The sequence below is a fragment of the Simochromis diagramma genome, unplaced genomic scaffold, assembly GCF_900408965.1.
Source record: "Simochromis diagramma unplaced genomic scaffold, fSimDia1.1 OVJJ01000197.1, whole genome shotgun sequence".
Classification (NCBI taxonomy): Eukaryota; Metazoa; Chordata; class Actinopteri; order Cichliformes; family Cichlidae; genus Simochromis; species Simochromis diagramma.
In genome coordinates, this window is record NW_024386935.1 from 906,791 (window position 1) to 920,714 (window position 13,924).

The 13,924-nt window shown below is 44.7% G+C and overlaps 1 protein-coding gene across 1 annotated transcript; it reads left to right on the forward strand.

Moving 5' to 3' along the window:
- The first annotated feature begins 1,137 nt into the window (after positions 1 to 1,137).
- LOC120736827 (piggyBac transposable element-derived protein 4-like) lies at positions 1,138 to 2,621 on the forward strand. The gene is made up of 2 exons (XM_040037147.1): positions 1,138 to 1,649; positions 1,990 to 2,621. The coding sequence occupies exons 1-2, from the start codon at positions 1,211 to 1,213 to the stop codon at positions 2,619 to 2,621; spliced, it is 1,071 nt and encodes a 356-aa protein (XP_039893081.1). The 5' UTR covers positions 1,138 to 1,210.
- Positions 2,622 to 13,924: the final 11,303 nt, after the last annotated feature.

Sequence of the window (13,924 nt, forward strand, 5' to 3'; positions counted from 1 at the left end):
ACAGCTGTGGATGGCGGGTAACTAAGGCGTGGTGCGGGGGGGTTTACGAGGGGTTAGCAATGGGTGCGTGGGGTGTGTCCGCATCGGAAAACAACCTGGTACTGCAGCTGATGCATGTACATACACCACAAACAACAACAAACGGGACAACAAGGGGGCAGACAAGGGAGAAAGAAGAAGACGAATAGACGAAGAAGACAATGTCACGCACGAGTACAGTGGGAGCCAAAGAGCACACGGTCCGGTACGTGGATCGCGATCGCCCGGCGGTGTCATCGTCGTCCTCCATCCTCCACTCACCTCACGTCGCCCGTCGCAATACCATCAGCATCAACAATCACCAGCGCGTTGGCGTACGCGGGGTGGGCTAACGGTCGCTCCGTTGTTGCGACCGGCCACGTTTCGCTATCGAGGGCTAGGGGTCGAGGAAGACAAAGAGCGGCAGCAGCAGCAGCGGCGGCAGCAGCTGCAACAACAAGAGGAGAACTCGGAGGAGGACTCTGAGGAGGAGGACTCTGAGGAGGACTCTGAGGAGGAGGAAGAAGAAGAAGAGGAAGAGGCCGAGGAGTATAACGACTCGACAGCCCGAACGCTTGCAGAGGAGGAGCGCTGCTCGGAGGAGCAGGAGGGCGAAGACGACGAGGTAGCGGACCATGGGTTCCCGGGCGGTGTGCGCGGCCTACGCGATCACGGCCAAGAAATTCGGTTGCAATTATGCCAGGCTGATGGCTCGCAAGGCGAGCCAAAAGGCAGAGAAGGAGACGAAGACACAGAAGAAGAAGAAGAAGAAGAAGCAAACAAAGAAGACGAAGAAGACGTCGACTGCAGGCGGGGGGTTTCGGAGCTTTGGCGGGAGGACGCCAGCTGTGCTTCAGGTGGCGTTGATGATCTTGGGCACGATCGCGGGCATTGCGATGTCAGTGAAACTCGCGACGCAGATGTAGCCGACGATTATTACGATGATGACGTTGATGACGATGAAGAAGAAGACGAAGACTATGAAGACAAAGACTACGAAGAAGAAGAAGAAGACGACAAAGAGGAGGAGGAAGAAGAAGAAGATGACGACAAAAAGGAGGAAGAAGAAGAAGAAGACGACGACAAAGAGGAGGAGGAAGAAGAAGAAGAAGAAGACGACGACCTCGACCCGCGAGGACGAGGCCCCACCGAAGAGGCCGTGGCGGCGGCGCGAGACGAGGCCTCCTCGTTCATGGCCTACTTCCCGCCGGAGATAGAGGACTCGGTGATCGCCATGACCAACCTGGAAGCGGACAGGCGCAGGCCCGCCATCGACGGATGGAAGCCCATGGGCCGCGTCGAGTTCCGAGCCTACGTGGGGCTGCTCGTGCTCGCCGGCGTGTACAGGTCCCGGGGAGAGGCCTGCGAGAGCCTGTGGGACGCCGAGAGCGGCAGGTCCGTGTTCAGAGCCACGATGCCGCTCAAGACCTTTCGAGCCTACTCGAGCACGCTGCGCTTCGACGACAGAGAGACCAGACGAGCCAGGCGAGGCGAAGGCGGCGGCATCAGCGATAGCTACAACAAACTGGCCCCCATCAGAGCCGTGTGGGACGAGTGGTGCGCGAGGTTGCCCGCCATGTACCGCCCGGGACCGGAGGTCACCGTCGACGAGAGACTGGTGCCGTTCAGAGGTACGTGGTGTGTGTGTGTGTGTGTGTGTGTGTGTGGCGTGTGTGTGGCGTGCAGATGAGAGGAGGAAGAGGAGCGGGAACAACGACAACACTAGCTTTCCGCTATTGTCATCGTCGGGTTCTGCGGCTGTGCTTTTACACGACTTTATCGTCTATGCGTGCACGTGTGCTCCCTGTCAAACTCACGTCTCTCTCTCTCTCTCTCTCTCTCTTCCTCTCCTCTCTCTCTCTTCCTCTCCTCTCCTCTCTCTTCCTCTCCTCTCTCTCTCTCTCTTCCTCTCCTCTCCTCTCTCTCTCTCTCTCTCTCTCTTCCTCTCCTCTCTCTCTCTCTCGCCATCAGGACGGTGTCCGTTCAGACAGTACATGCCCAGCAAACCGGCCAGGTACGGGATCAAGATATGGGTGGCGTGCGACGCGCGTTCCAGCTACGCGTGGAAGATGCAAGTCTACACCGGCAAGCCCGACAAGCGCGGCCCTCCCGAAAAGCACCTGGCCACCCGAGTGGTCGTGGACCTCACCGAGGGATTGACGCCGGGACGCAACGTCACGTGCGACAACTTTTTCACCTCGCGCGAGCTCGCCGACAGGCTCTATCGCGAGAGAGGCCACACCGTGCTGGGCACTCTGCGATCGAACAGACCCGAGATCCCCAGAGAGCTGCGCTGCGTCAAGGGCAGGGCCGTGGGCTCCGTCCAATCCGTAGTACTTGGCGGCTCCGCGGGACGAGGGGGAGGAGGAGGAGGAGGACGAGGGCCCGACACGATCATCCTCTCCTACGTGGCCAAGAAGAACAAGAACGTGCTGCTCCTCACCACCGCTCCTCGCTACCACCACCACCACCACCATCGCTCCGGCCCCGAGCCCCGGCCTAGCCGCCGCATCAGCAACAGCATCAGCAGCAGCAGCAGCAACAGAAGCAGCGGCAGCAACAGAAGCAGCGCAAAACCGCCCTTGGTGCTGCATTACAACTGAACCAAGGGAGGCGTCGACAACCTGGACAAGGTCGTGAGCACGTACAGCTGCAGGAGAAAGACCTGCAGGTGGCCCGTGGCCCTTTTCCACAACATGGTCGACGTCGCGGCCTACAACGCGTTCGTGCTGTGGAGGGAAATTCACCCCGACTGGATGGCGGGCAAGCTCAACAAGCGAAGGCTCTTCCTCGAGCGACTGGGCAAAGCGCTCGCGCGCCCCATGCTTGAGGCCAGGGCGTTAGCGCGAGGAGGAGGCAGAGGAGGAGGAGGAGGAGGAGGAGGCAGAGTCACGGCCCGAGGCACTACCACCGAGGCCGACGGTGCCGACGCCGATGATCGTACTACTCGTGCCGCCTCTAATGCTACGCCACGCGACTCCTCTCCGGTCAAGAGGCGAAGGTGCCGCGTGTGTCCCAGGAGCAAAGACGTCAAGACCAAGATCCTGTGCCACGAGTGCCGAGTGCACGTGTGTACACACTGCGCCATCATGTACTGTCCCAACTTCGCTGCTTCTTCCCGCACCGCCGCTCCCCAGACGCCACTGACGCCGTAATAACACAAGCGCCCCACGGGGGTCCTAGCGACCCCCCCACCCTATCATCGTCGTCGTCATTATCATCGTCATCATCATCATCATCATAACACATATATGCCCCAAGGGGGGGGGTCCTAGCAACCCCCACCTTAATCACCATAACACATATATGCCCCAAAGGGGGGGTCCTAGCGACCCCCACCCTATCATCATCGTCGTCATCATCATCATCATCATCATCATCAGCATCACATATGCCCCGTGGGGGTCCCAGCGACCCCAACCCTATCATCATCATCGTCATCATCATCATCATCATCATCATCACATATGCCCCTTGGGGGTCCTAGCGACCCCAACCCTATCATCATCATCATCATCATCATCACATATGCCCGAGGGGGGGTCCTAGCGACCCCCACCCTAATCATCATAAAACACACATATGCCCCCCCCCCCAGGGGGGTTACCAAGACCCCACCATCACCACCACCACCATCATCATCATCATCATCATCATCATCAATACCATCCTAATAACAACACACACACCCCTCGGGGGGTCACCACGACCCACGCCCCGAGAACAGGCGGGCGCACAAGGGTTAAACAGATCATCTTCAGAACTCCCTGACTGAATCAACTGATACAAATATTATCTCTAAAATCATGAAGGGAGTATTTGTTGTGTTTTCTGTATTTGTGTGTCTGAAATGTACTGTATATATTAGTTTCAAATTCACAATTTTTAAACACACATTGGACAGTTTGGTGACGCCTGAGATGTATATTTATGTGTTGGAAAAAATTTCTCTCTGAAATATATTCTTGGCGTGAGCAAATAGGACACTGAAAAATGGATTGTTCTGATTTGTTTTGTGTTGTTTGTTCTGAATGATTTTTGTACGTGTGATTTAACAATTTAGTCCATGTAGTAAAGCTACATGGGCAATCTGAGTACGGACAGGGAAAGTGAATAACACCTCTTATATGCCCGTGAGCCTGTCTAAAATGTTTCAACAACAAATACCTGCTAGATAATTCTAAACTGCAGCTTTTACATGTCCACATCCAACTACCTGAAAGAAAAAAAAGACAATATCAGTGAAAAACAAGTTTATAGAATTCCAAAACTGTTTTACACAAGGGAAATGTGCTACTTACCAACACTTAAAAGTTGCCAGATAACTTGGTGACTTAGTGATGTAAAAGTGATGATCGCACTTCAAAATAGATCACACTGTAAAATAAATCATAAAACATTTTAATTGGTAAAAGAATAATTTCATGATTTTTTCTTTACTTGTTCCTTACAGTGTTCCCATAATAACATCATGAATATTTCCGTAATATAGGCAACAATAAAAGCTCTGGACTCAGATAGAAGTGGCAGAGGTTCAATACAGTCAGACAGAACAGTTATTAGTAGTCGTGTTTAGATTTTCTAGTTAAAAGAGAACATGAGAAGAATGTCAACAAGTTACGATTTGTGAAAGGTTTCACTAATGATAATGTGTAAATAAGAAACATATGCATTTGAAAACAAATATATCCGCCTATGTTACTTTTTTCATAAAAGTTTACGTTTGGAATGCAACAATTTCAACAAAAAGGTGGGTAAAAAAGGCAGTAATTATCCATGAAGAGGTATCGGTTAGATTTATTTTGAAGCGGTTTGGGCCAGTTTCACCTTATGAGAGCGCATGCTGCGACATATGCGCGTTCACGAGGCCGTGTTTTTCTTGAATTAGCTATAAGTTAAGTTAGGGGCTGGAAACGTTTCTGACCCAAAACGCTCCTTCTCTCTGCATTTGTTAGGTGGCATGTCATCGTAGTTCTACACAGAGTCATTCAATAATACCGGCCTGCATAATAATAAAGTATAGGGAGCGGGGAAACCTCCGAGGGCAATCCAATATGGGCTCACTGTCCCGGGGAATAACTTTCTGCGATGGCCCGCCAAACTTCACTGGTTTTACAGTGCTCTCCCCTACAAACCAGGCGACTGTCATCCGCCTCTCCTTCCAACACTTCCCCCTGACACAGCATTTTCTGATAATCTAGGCGGTATCAAGTAATAAATAATGAAGGCTGCGTCCACACGTACCCGGGTATTTTTGAAAATGGAGATTTTTCTATGCGTTTGCACCTTTCGTCCACACGTAAACGGCGTTTTCGGTCACTGAAAACTGAGATTTTTAAAAACGCCTGCCAGGGTGGATATTTGTGAAAACTCCGTTTTTGCATTTAGTGTGGACGAGGAAAATGGAGAAAACGCAGCGTCAAAGGTGTGCGCGTTTTTTGACGTCACACTGTGCGCCACGTTATTGTTTCGGTGAAATTAATTTCTACAATAGGGGACTTAGACAAAATACTGTTAATTGTACTCTCTGCAGTGTTTAAATGCTTACATATACACACAGTTACTGTCCCTCCACACATAGGACTCAGTTCTGCTGCTATGCACCATCTTTGTTTACTATTTCTCGCCGAGTCTTCTTGACTTCTGATTGGCCAACATTTCTACACGGTTAGGAATATATCACCACCTGTTGCTTTGGCATGTTCCTAGCAGCGTTTTCCTTCATTTTTGCGTTTACGTGTGGACGGGATTATTTTTTTAAATGAAAACGGAAATACCCAAAAATACCCGTGCACGTAGACGTAGCCGAAATCTTTTATAATAATAAATAGGTTTGAATGTCACGGGAGTGCGCATTGTGCTGACTACAGTTACTCTTCCGGCCACACGGTTCGCTTTTGGTAGCACCCTCAGTAAACTATGCAGTGCTTTTAAAGACACTTCAAAACAATACGTTCTACTAGAAAATGGCATTATATAATAATAAACACAGAATACCACATTATTAGATTATAAAAAGAAAACAGTAAGAAAGAAGTTAGCTATAGGACATCATCTTTCATTGAGCACATGGCCGCTGGCTAGCTGCTAATAAGCTAGCACAAGCTCTGAGTACTTAAAAGTTGGCAGCTACACAATTTCTCCTCTCCTCTTTAGTTTTATTCGAAAAGTACAGAGAGAGGCCAACAGCAGCTGCATTCAATCAGATGATCCTGAAAGAGCGCAAAATCTTCGAAGAGGGCGGACTGTTGTGTAACTCAGCAACTTTGTGTTCTTGTAACAAATACCGTTTTGAGAGAGAATAATTTAGGTTCACCACACGAATAATAATTGCAGTAACGCTGGAGTGCTACATTTGCGTTGAGTGAGATTAAAAAAAATGTTTAAGCTTAATGAGGGGCTTGAATTTTTTTCTTTGAGTTTACAAATGCGCAAGTGCAAAAATGTACTCCCCCTACCCCCAGTGCCCCAACAAACTCATTCATTTTGTGTTCAGAATCAGCCTCTGCTGGTTTAGAATAATTTTAGGTTTACACAATGAAAATCAAATTAATTTGGTATTTTTTAATTGCATTTATGAACAACTAACAAAATTTGCATGTGTTCTTTGAAAGAAGGACCTGAATCTGTTTTTTGAGTGTATATTAGAAGCTTTACTTATGCACAACAGAAAATTCTGATGAATGACTCGGGGAAAAAAGGAAAGCTCACAAACCCCAGTGTTCATATTGGCAGGCTCAAAAAGAAATAATTCTGGCTTTAGATTTACTGGCTCAGAAACAGTAAATATTGACTTTAAACTGGCCAGCCAAAAGACCAAAACATCAGCATTTAAGTTGATCAGCTCAGCCTGTTTTTTGTGATGCTTAGTAAGCAACTGTTGTTAATGTCTGAATTTCAGTGTGTGTGCGTGTATGCAGGATAAGGGCGTGAGAGACAGAAAGAGGAAATAAGAGAGATCTATAGAATGTGGGTCTGGCTGATCTCAGACTCACGTAATTGCTGACAATAGCACTGTCAGCTATTTTAAAAAAATATTTTTTCATGAACAGAAACTATCTCTTCATGTCTCTTCAAGTGTGATGGGAATGAATGAGCATATCAGAAACCCAGATCCTGCGCACCAGCAGTCTGATGTAATGTGCTGAAAGTAATCAAACCTGATACTCGCTTACTGTAATCTCAGTTACTCTACCTTCACAGGACTATAGAAGGATTCTAGAAATAGAGTTTGCCGAGGACTATATTTAGAATTCTTTTCATTATTATTATTTTTTTTTTATCATATGCTTACAAGGAAGATTAAAAAGAAAATTTAGATAGATGGGGATTGCTTGGTTTGCAGTTTTTGGCACTTTATTCTTATTTTTAAAGGTAAGACTTCCTCTTTTGGTCATAATTTTGCAATTGTTATTTACTCATTTATCTCATTGACCATTCTATTTCAAGTTACCTAAACTAAATGTAATTTACATTGTTACTTTATTTCTTTGATTGAATTTGACAGCACTATTTTTTTAAAAGCCATCCTTTCCTTTTTGCGTAAAGCCAATGACATAGCATTCAAACTAAAATACACTAAGGTTGCTTTGAACTTCCAGGGCACTCAGGGAGGACATCTTATCATCTTAACAGAGGAAAGTGTAAGCTTCTAACCCATAGGATGGAAGTTAAAGGGAGTCAAGAGGATTGTATGCAGTGCACTAGCCGGTGAAACACAGGGAATGTCAGATCGTATTGACAGTGCTATGTTTCTGTACACAGTATACTCTGAAATGACCACTGATGATATAAAACATCCTACACCTATAACCTAATCATTCACTGGTTGATTATCTTAAGTTTACAGAGTCAGTCACTGAGAAAAGACTGCATCTTGAGTAAGGCGGCATCAAAGAACTTATCCAACCTTGAAATTAGGAGTGAGCCGTTTGGTCCAACACAAAAGAGCAACTAGTGGGCTGCCTTACAAAAATGGGGACTCCTGCTCTCAAGTAATTTAAGAGCTTAAAGATTGAAAGTGGGAAACTGAGTCAATATAAAACAGTACAAAACATAGTTGTGTTTCATGTCACAATTGATGTTGCTGCTGTATAAGTTATAAAAATGTTACACAACAAAACTTTACTTATATATCTTGTTTATATATTTATTAATTCATTTTGAGTGAGTTTTTTTTTATTTGCAAGCATTATTCTTGGTGGGCTTTTATTGTGAAAAAACATGGAGAAGTTTATGTTTTGAGTGTGTTTGTCACGAAATGCTAACTGTCAACAATAAAGTGAAGTTAAAGTAACTTAAAGTCTCTTGATTAACACACTTAACAGACTAAAACCAAAAGACCAAAAGTCCAAAACCAGAAGACAAATGAACTCCTGAAATTTTCAAAGATTAAAACAATTAAAGTTTACTGTATTTCATTAAAAAATGTTATCGACTTCTATGAACATACATTTTCTTTTGCTTATAAGCTGTCAAATTATAAAAGGTCAAACTGAAACTGAAACACTTCTCTCTCTTCTCTTAGGTCTCAGCACTACAAACAGCTGAGAGGTCGACATGTGTGCCTGGATTTGAGTCAGATCTACTGATTTTCAGAGTGTCCTGGCAACACCTGAGGCCAGGCATGAGGCTGGGCAGAGGTAAGAACAACCCAAGAATCTACTCTCTTACCCATAACCTCTCTTACTCATAACCTGAATGAAATAGTTTGGTGTTTGTTTCTAATGTCCAGTATCATTTCAAATGAATGATTTATTTGTATAAAGCTTTGGGAGCATTTAGACCCAAGTTACAGCCCTACGTGAAATAGCTCTCCTGTAGTACACGACTCTGCAGGTCAAGAGCACCTTTGGCAAATTAGCTGCTCACACTGTTCTGAGTTGAAATCTAAACATCACCATGTCTCAGCTTGGTCACACTGTGCTTCTCTCAAACACATTTACCTGGATCCTTTACTATGAAGCTTGGTCAGCATACTCAGTTTATCTTTTTGTTGTTTGGATTTAATTACTCTAACATCAGTGATCAAAATTAATGGTCACATGAAGCTGGTTATCAACTCGTTAAGTTAGCCCAGGTTTTCCCCTGCACCTTCACATGAAACGGGCCATGTTTGCACCATCTGACCAATTTGAAAGGTGCATCTTACAGATTATATGACTTTTCTTCCCTCTGAGTGCCACCTACTCCAGAGCTGTGATCAAATGGTGATTAAAAATCTATAAAAAACAAAGAATATATACCAGTACAATGCAAATCCTTAATCTGGTGATTTAGTGCACAGACTGGTAAAATAAATATTATCATTCAGTCATTTTAAAGCTGAGTTTCTCCCAATGCTGCTGTTTATTTCTTAGGTGATGGCTAAACATTAGAGCTCTAAAACTATAAAGTGGATAAATTTAAACATTTACTGTAGGAAAATAGCTGATCTGTGCAATCAGAAGAGGGAGAAAGAAGAAAAACATGAAAAGGAGCAAGACGGTGGGATGAAAGAGAAAACTTGAAAGAAAAAAGAATACTGTAACCTACACCTTTACCTAGAGGAGACTGACAGTGATTTATCTGCTATGATGTCATGTTGAATTAACGAATTGACATGAATAAGTTAGATAAATAATAAGGGAAGAAGGGGAAAGAAAAGGGGAAAGACAACTGTCATGGTCTAAGAATTAGAATTAGAATAGAATTCAACTTTATTGTCATTGCACATGCACAGGTACAGGGCAACGAAATGCAGTTTGCATCCATCCAGAAGTGCTTTAGTGATATAGATATATTACAATATATATTAGCAATAATATAGATATGTGAGTATATTACAGAAATGGGTCTATTATGGTATGTTATAATGTACACGGTATGAAGTATGTTGTGAATATTCTATAACTATAAGTATGTACAGGCTGTAGTGAGTACAAGCTATGTACAGGCTATGAACAGGATATAAATATGAAAAACTATACAGAATATGAAATAAATAACTTTACAGAATCTGAGATATACAGCTATACAGAAATGGGAACTATGCAAGTTGTAAACAGTTGTAGGATTAAAGATTATCGAATGTACAGAATGATTATTTACACAGAGCTATACAGTAGTGCAGTTAAGATAAGTGAGGGTGTAGATAGTTTCTACAGAGGCTATATAAAGTGCTAGTGGTTGTGAGTGGTGGTTCAGTCCATGTTATTATTGTGTGTTTGAGGGTACAGTTGTCCATTGTGGGTGTGTGTATGTTCAGTCCATGAGTTTAACGTGGGTCAGATGTCAGGAGGCAGAGTTCAGGAGTCTGACAGCTGTGGGAAAGAAGCTGTTCCGGTACCTGGTGGTCTTAGTCCGGAGGCTCCTGTGGCGCCTCCCAGAGGGCAGGAGGGTGAAGAGTCCATGTGATGGGTGACTGGGGTCTTTGATGATTTTCCCAGCCCTTTTCAGACACCGCTTCCTGTAGATGTCTTTTATGGCAGGAAGTGGTGCTCCGGCGATGCGCTGGGCAGTTTTCACGACCCTCTGCAACGCCTTCCGGTCCGAGGCAGAGCAGTTCCCGTACCAGACTGTTATACAGTTGGTCAGGATGCTCTCGATGGTGCAGCGATAGAAGTTCACCAGGATGTCTGAGGACAGGTGGTTCTTCCTCAGAGTCCTCAAGAAGAAGAGGCGCTGGTGAGCCTTCTTGACCAGCTTGGAGCAGTTGGTCGTCCAGGTGAGATCCTCGGAGATGTGGACTCCCAGGAACTTGAAGCTGCTCACACGCTCCACAGCCGTCCCCTTAATGTGGATGGGTGGATGTGGGTCAGCATTCCTCCTGTAGTCCACGATGAGCTCCTTGGTCTTCTCGGTGTTAAGCAGCAGGTTGTTTGTGTCGCACCACTCAGCCAGACGATCCACCTCCTCCCTGTAGGCGGCCTCATCGTTGTCACTGATGAGGTCAATCACCGTGGTGTCATCTGCAAACTTAATGATGGTGTTGGAACCATCAGCAGGTCTGCAGTCGTGGGTGAAGAGGGAGTAGAGGAAAGGGCTCATCACACAGCCTTGTGGTACACCGGTGTTCATCGTGATTGTAGATGAGCAGTGGTTATCCAGCCGGACATGTTGGGGGTGGTTGGTCAGGAAGTCCAGTAACCATTTGCAGATGAGGGAACTGATGCCCAGGTCTGTCAGTTTCCTGATGAGTTGTGAGGGGTGGATTGTATTGAACGCTGAACTGAAGTCTATAAACAGCATTCTGGCGTAGGTGTGTGAAGTGCTGAGTGTGTGAAGTGGAGAGTAGTGGGCCTAAACGCAGACAAACAAAACGTGGAAATGGAGCTTGATTCTAACAAAAAGCGGGCCTTTTTATTATGGTCACAAACAAGACATAAACCAAAAACGAAAACCAACTAAACAACATATTAATCACAACAACAACCTTAACCGGGAAAACTAAATACATGAAAACATGGAACACCAGGAAATACATGAACACTTGAGATATGGAGAGACATGGGAAGGTTAACAGACGATCCGACAACAAACAGAGGAAGACAGAGGACTAATCACACACATTATTGTTATGCATGGCCCGGCGATATGAGGTGCTAATAACACACAAACAACAGATCCCATAATGCAGCGCTGTAGCCTCCTTGCCGAACGCTAGGCTACCTGGGAACATTCCCGTGTCAAACTTCTGTTATTGCGAAGAAGAATATTACTCTCGAAAAAGTTGATTCTGAAAACAGAGCCTTTCAGCAACCTGAAAATATATGTTTACAGACATTGCTGTTAAACCCGTGTGTCTTATTTGTGGAGTTAATGTGGCTGTAATTAAGGAATTTAATTTAAGACGGCACTACAAGACAAAACATCAGGATAACCTGAAAAACCTAAATGCAGAACAGAAACTACAGGAGGTAGAAGAGCAAAATCACAAAGTGAAGCTGTTGAGAAAGCAAGTTTTATTGTAGCAGAGGAGATAGCCAAATCAGCCCGGTACCACTCTGAAGAGCTGCATGATGAAGGTGTGTGACGTCTTGTGTCCAGACAAAATGCAGATTTTGGCAACTGTGAGCCTAAGGAGAAATCAACACGTAGAAATACTATTGCTGATCGGGTTTGTGAGATGGCCACTGATTTAAGAACACAGTTGAGTGAAAAAAGCAAAGACTGTATTGCATACTCTTTTGCTGTGGATGAAAGTACAGACATGATGGACATTTTGAGTTACTGGTGAGTTAACAGCATATCACTCACTGCATCATACACCAGGAAACGCTGTGTGGTAAAGTCCTAAAAATGGAGCATGTAATGATCACTGTAACGTAAAACGTAAATTTTATCTGAGCTAAAGGTTTAAATCACTGTCAATGTAGCAGCCCTTGGCATCAAGAACGACAGAAGAGTCTCTAATGGGTACGGCCATTTATTTCCTCACCAAACACAACTCATTCTCTGGTCATCATTGAGCACTGTTAAAGCTATAAAATAAGACAAAACTGACACCCGTACAGTCCCTTTGAACCTTAACAATAAGCAATAATAACAAATGAGCTTAAATTAAATCAAGTAAATTCAAAAAAAACAATTCTGAGATTTACAGTAACTGATTAAATAAAACAAAAAAAGGCTGCTTAAACGGCATCAAGGTGTTTCACAGTTCAGTTGAATAAAATATAACAACAGATCACATCGCATCACATACCTCAGGCCACTTGCCAAGGGTGCAAACTCCTGTGAACACTTAAACGTTCGGCTCGTTTCTCATGGGGTGCTGCTAGCTTAAGTGGCACACATGTCTAAGCTAAAAAATAGCACATAGATTTATGCAACGTAAATACAGAATGAGAAAGTTTTCAAATAGCTAACAATACAAATGCAGTAACATACCTTACGTTAGAAATAAACTTAACATTGAAATTTATCAAAGTATCATTGCAACATACATGGACTTTATACGGCTTATTCCTGTGCACAACAGACTGCTCTATACAGGTTACAGGGCACGCCTCTGAGCACATCCGTCATTAATGCTACTGCGCACAAAGCTCCAACAACCCCTGTAATGATAATTTATGGTACAGACCAGTGGTTCATTACAGTCAATTTCAGTCTTTTATGTGGGAAATAGATTCTGAGTTTGCCGACACTCCTTATCATACAAAGGTCCGTTGGCAGAGTTGGGGAAAAGTTCTCAATAGAGTTTTTGAGCTCACCAAGGAAATCTGTCAGTTCATGTGTCATGATATGCGTGAACAGTTGTTGTTTAAGGTGCAGTTCATGTAGAAGCCACAGGAGGGTGGCTAGATCCATGTGATCTCAATACAGCAGTCATGAGAGAGCACTACCAGTTGCCAACAGTTGAAGAGATAACAAGCCGACTGTCAAAGGCCAGATACTTTACTGTGCTGGACGCAAGCTCAGGATTTTGGCAACTTAAATTGGATGAAGCCAGCTCTCGTCTCTGTACATTCAACAAACCTTTTGGTCGTTACAAATTCCTTCGCCTGCCTTTTGGAATTAATTCAGCTCCAGAAGTATTTCACAGAACAGCGAGGCAACTGTTTGAGGGGATTGAAGGTGTAGAGACATACATAGATGACCTTTTGATCTGGGGAGAGACTGAAGTACAGCATGACGACAGACTGAGGCAAGTGCTTGAGAGAGCAAGAGCAAAAAATTTCAAGCTGAACAAGGACAAATGCAAGGAATGCCTGGAGGAAATTAAATACCTTGGCCACATCTTCTCAGCAGATGGTTTGAAACCAGATCAGAGCAAAATAGAGGCAGTAAAGAAAATGCCTACACCAGAGTGCAAAAAAGATGTGGAGCAATTTCTGGGTAAGTTCATTCCAAACATGTCACAACACACAGAGCCATTACGTGGCCTTACAAGAGATGATGTAGCATGGCAGTGGGAAGGTGA

Bases quoted from the DNA above. Each gene is read 5' to 3' on its own strand.
- LOC120736827 (XM_040037147.1), top strand. From the start codon at position 1,211: ATGGCCTACTTCCCGCCGGAGATAGAGGACTCGGTGATCGCCATGACC. The intron at 1,650-1,989 runs GTACGTGGTGTG...TCTCGCCATCAG, and splicing joins GAGACTGGTGCCGTTCAGAG to GACGGTGTCCGTTCAGACAG.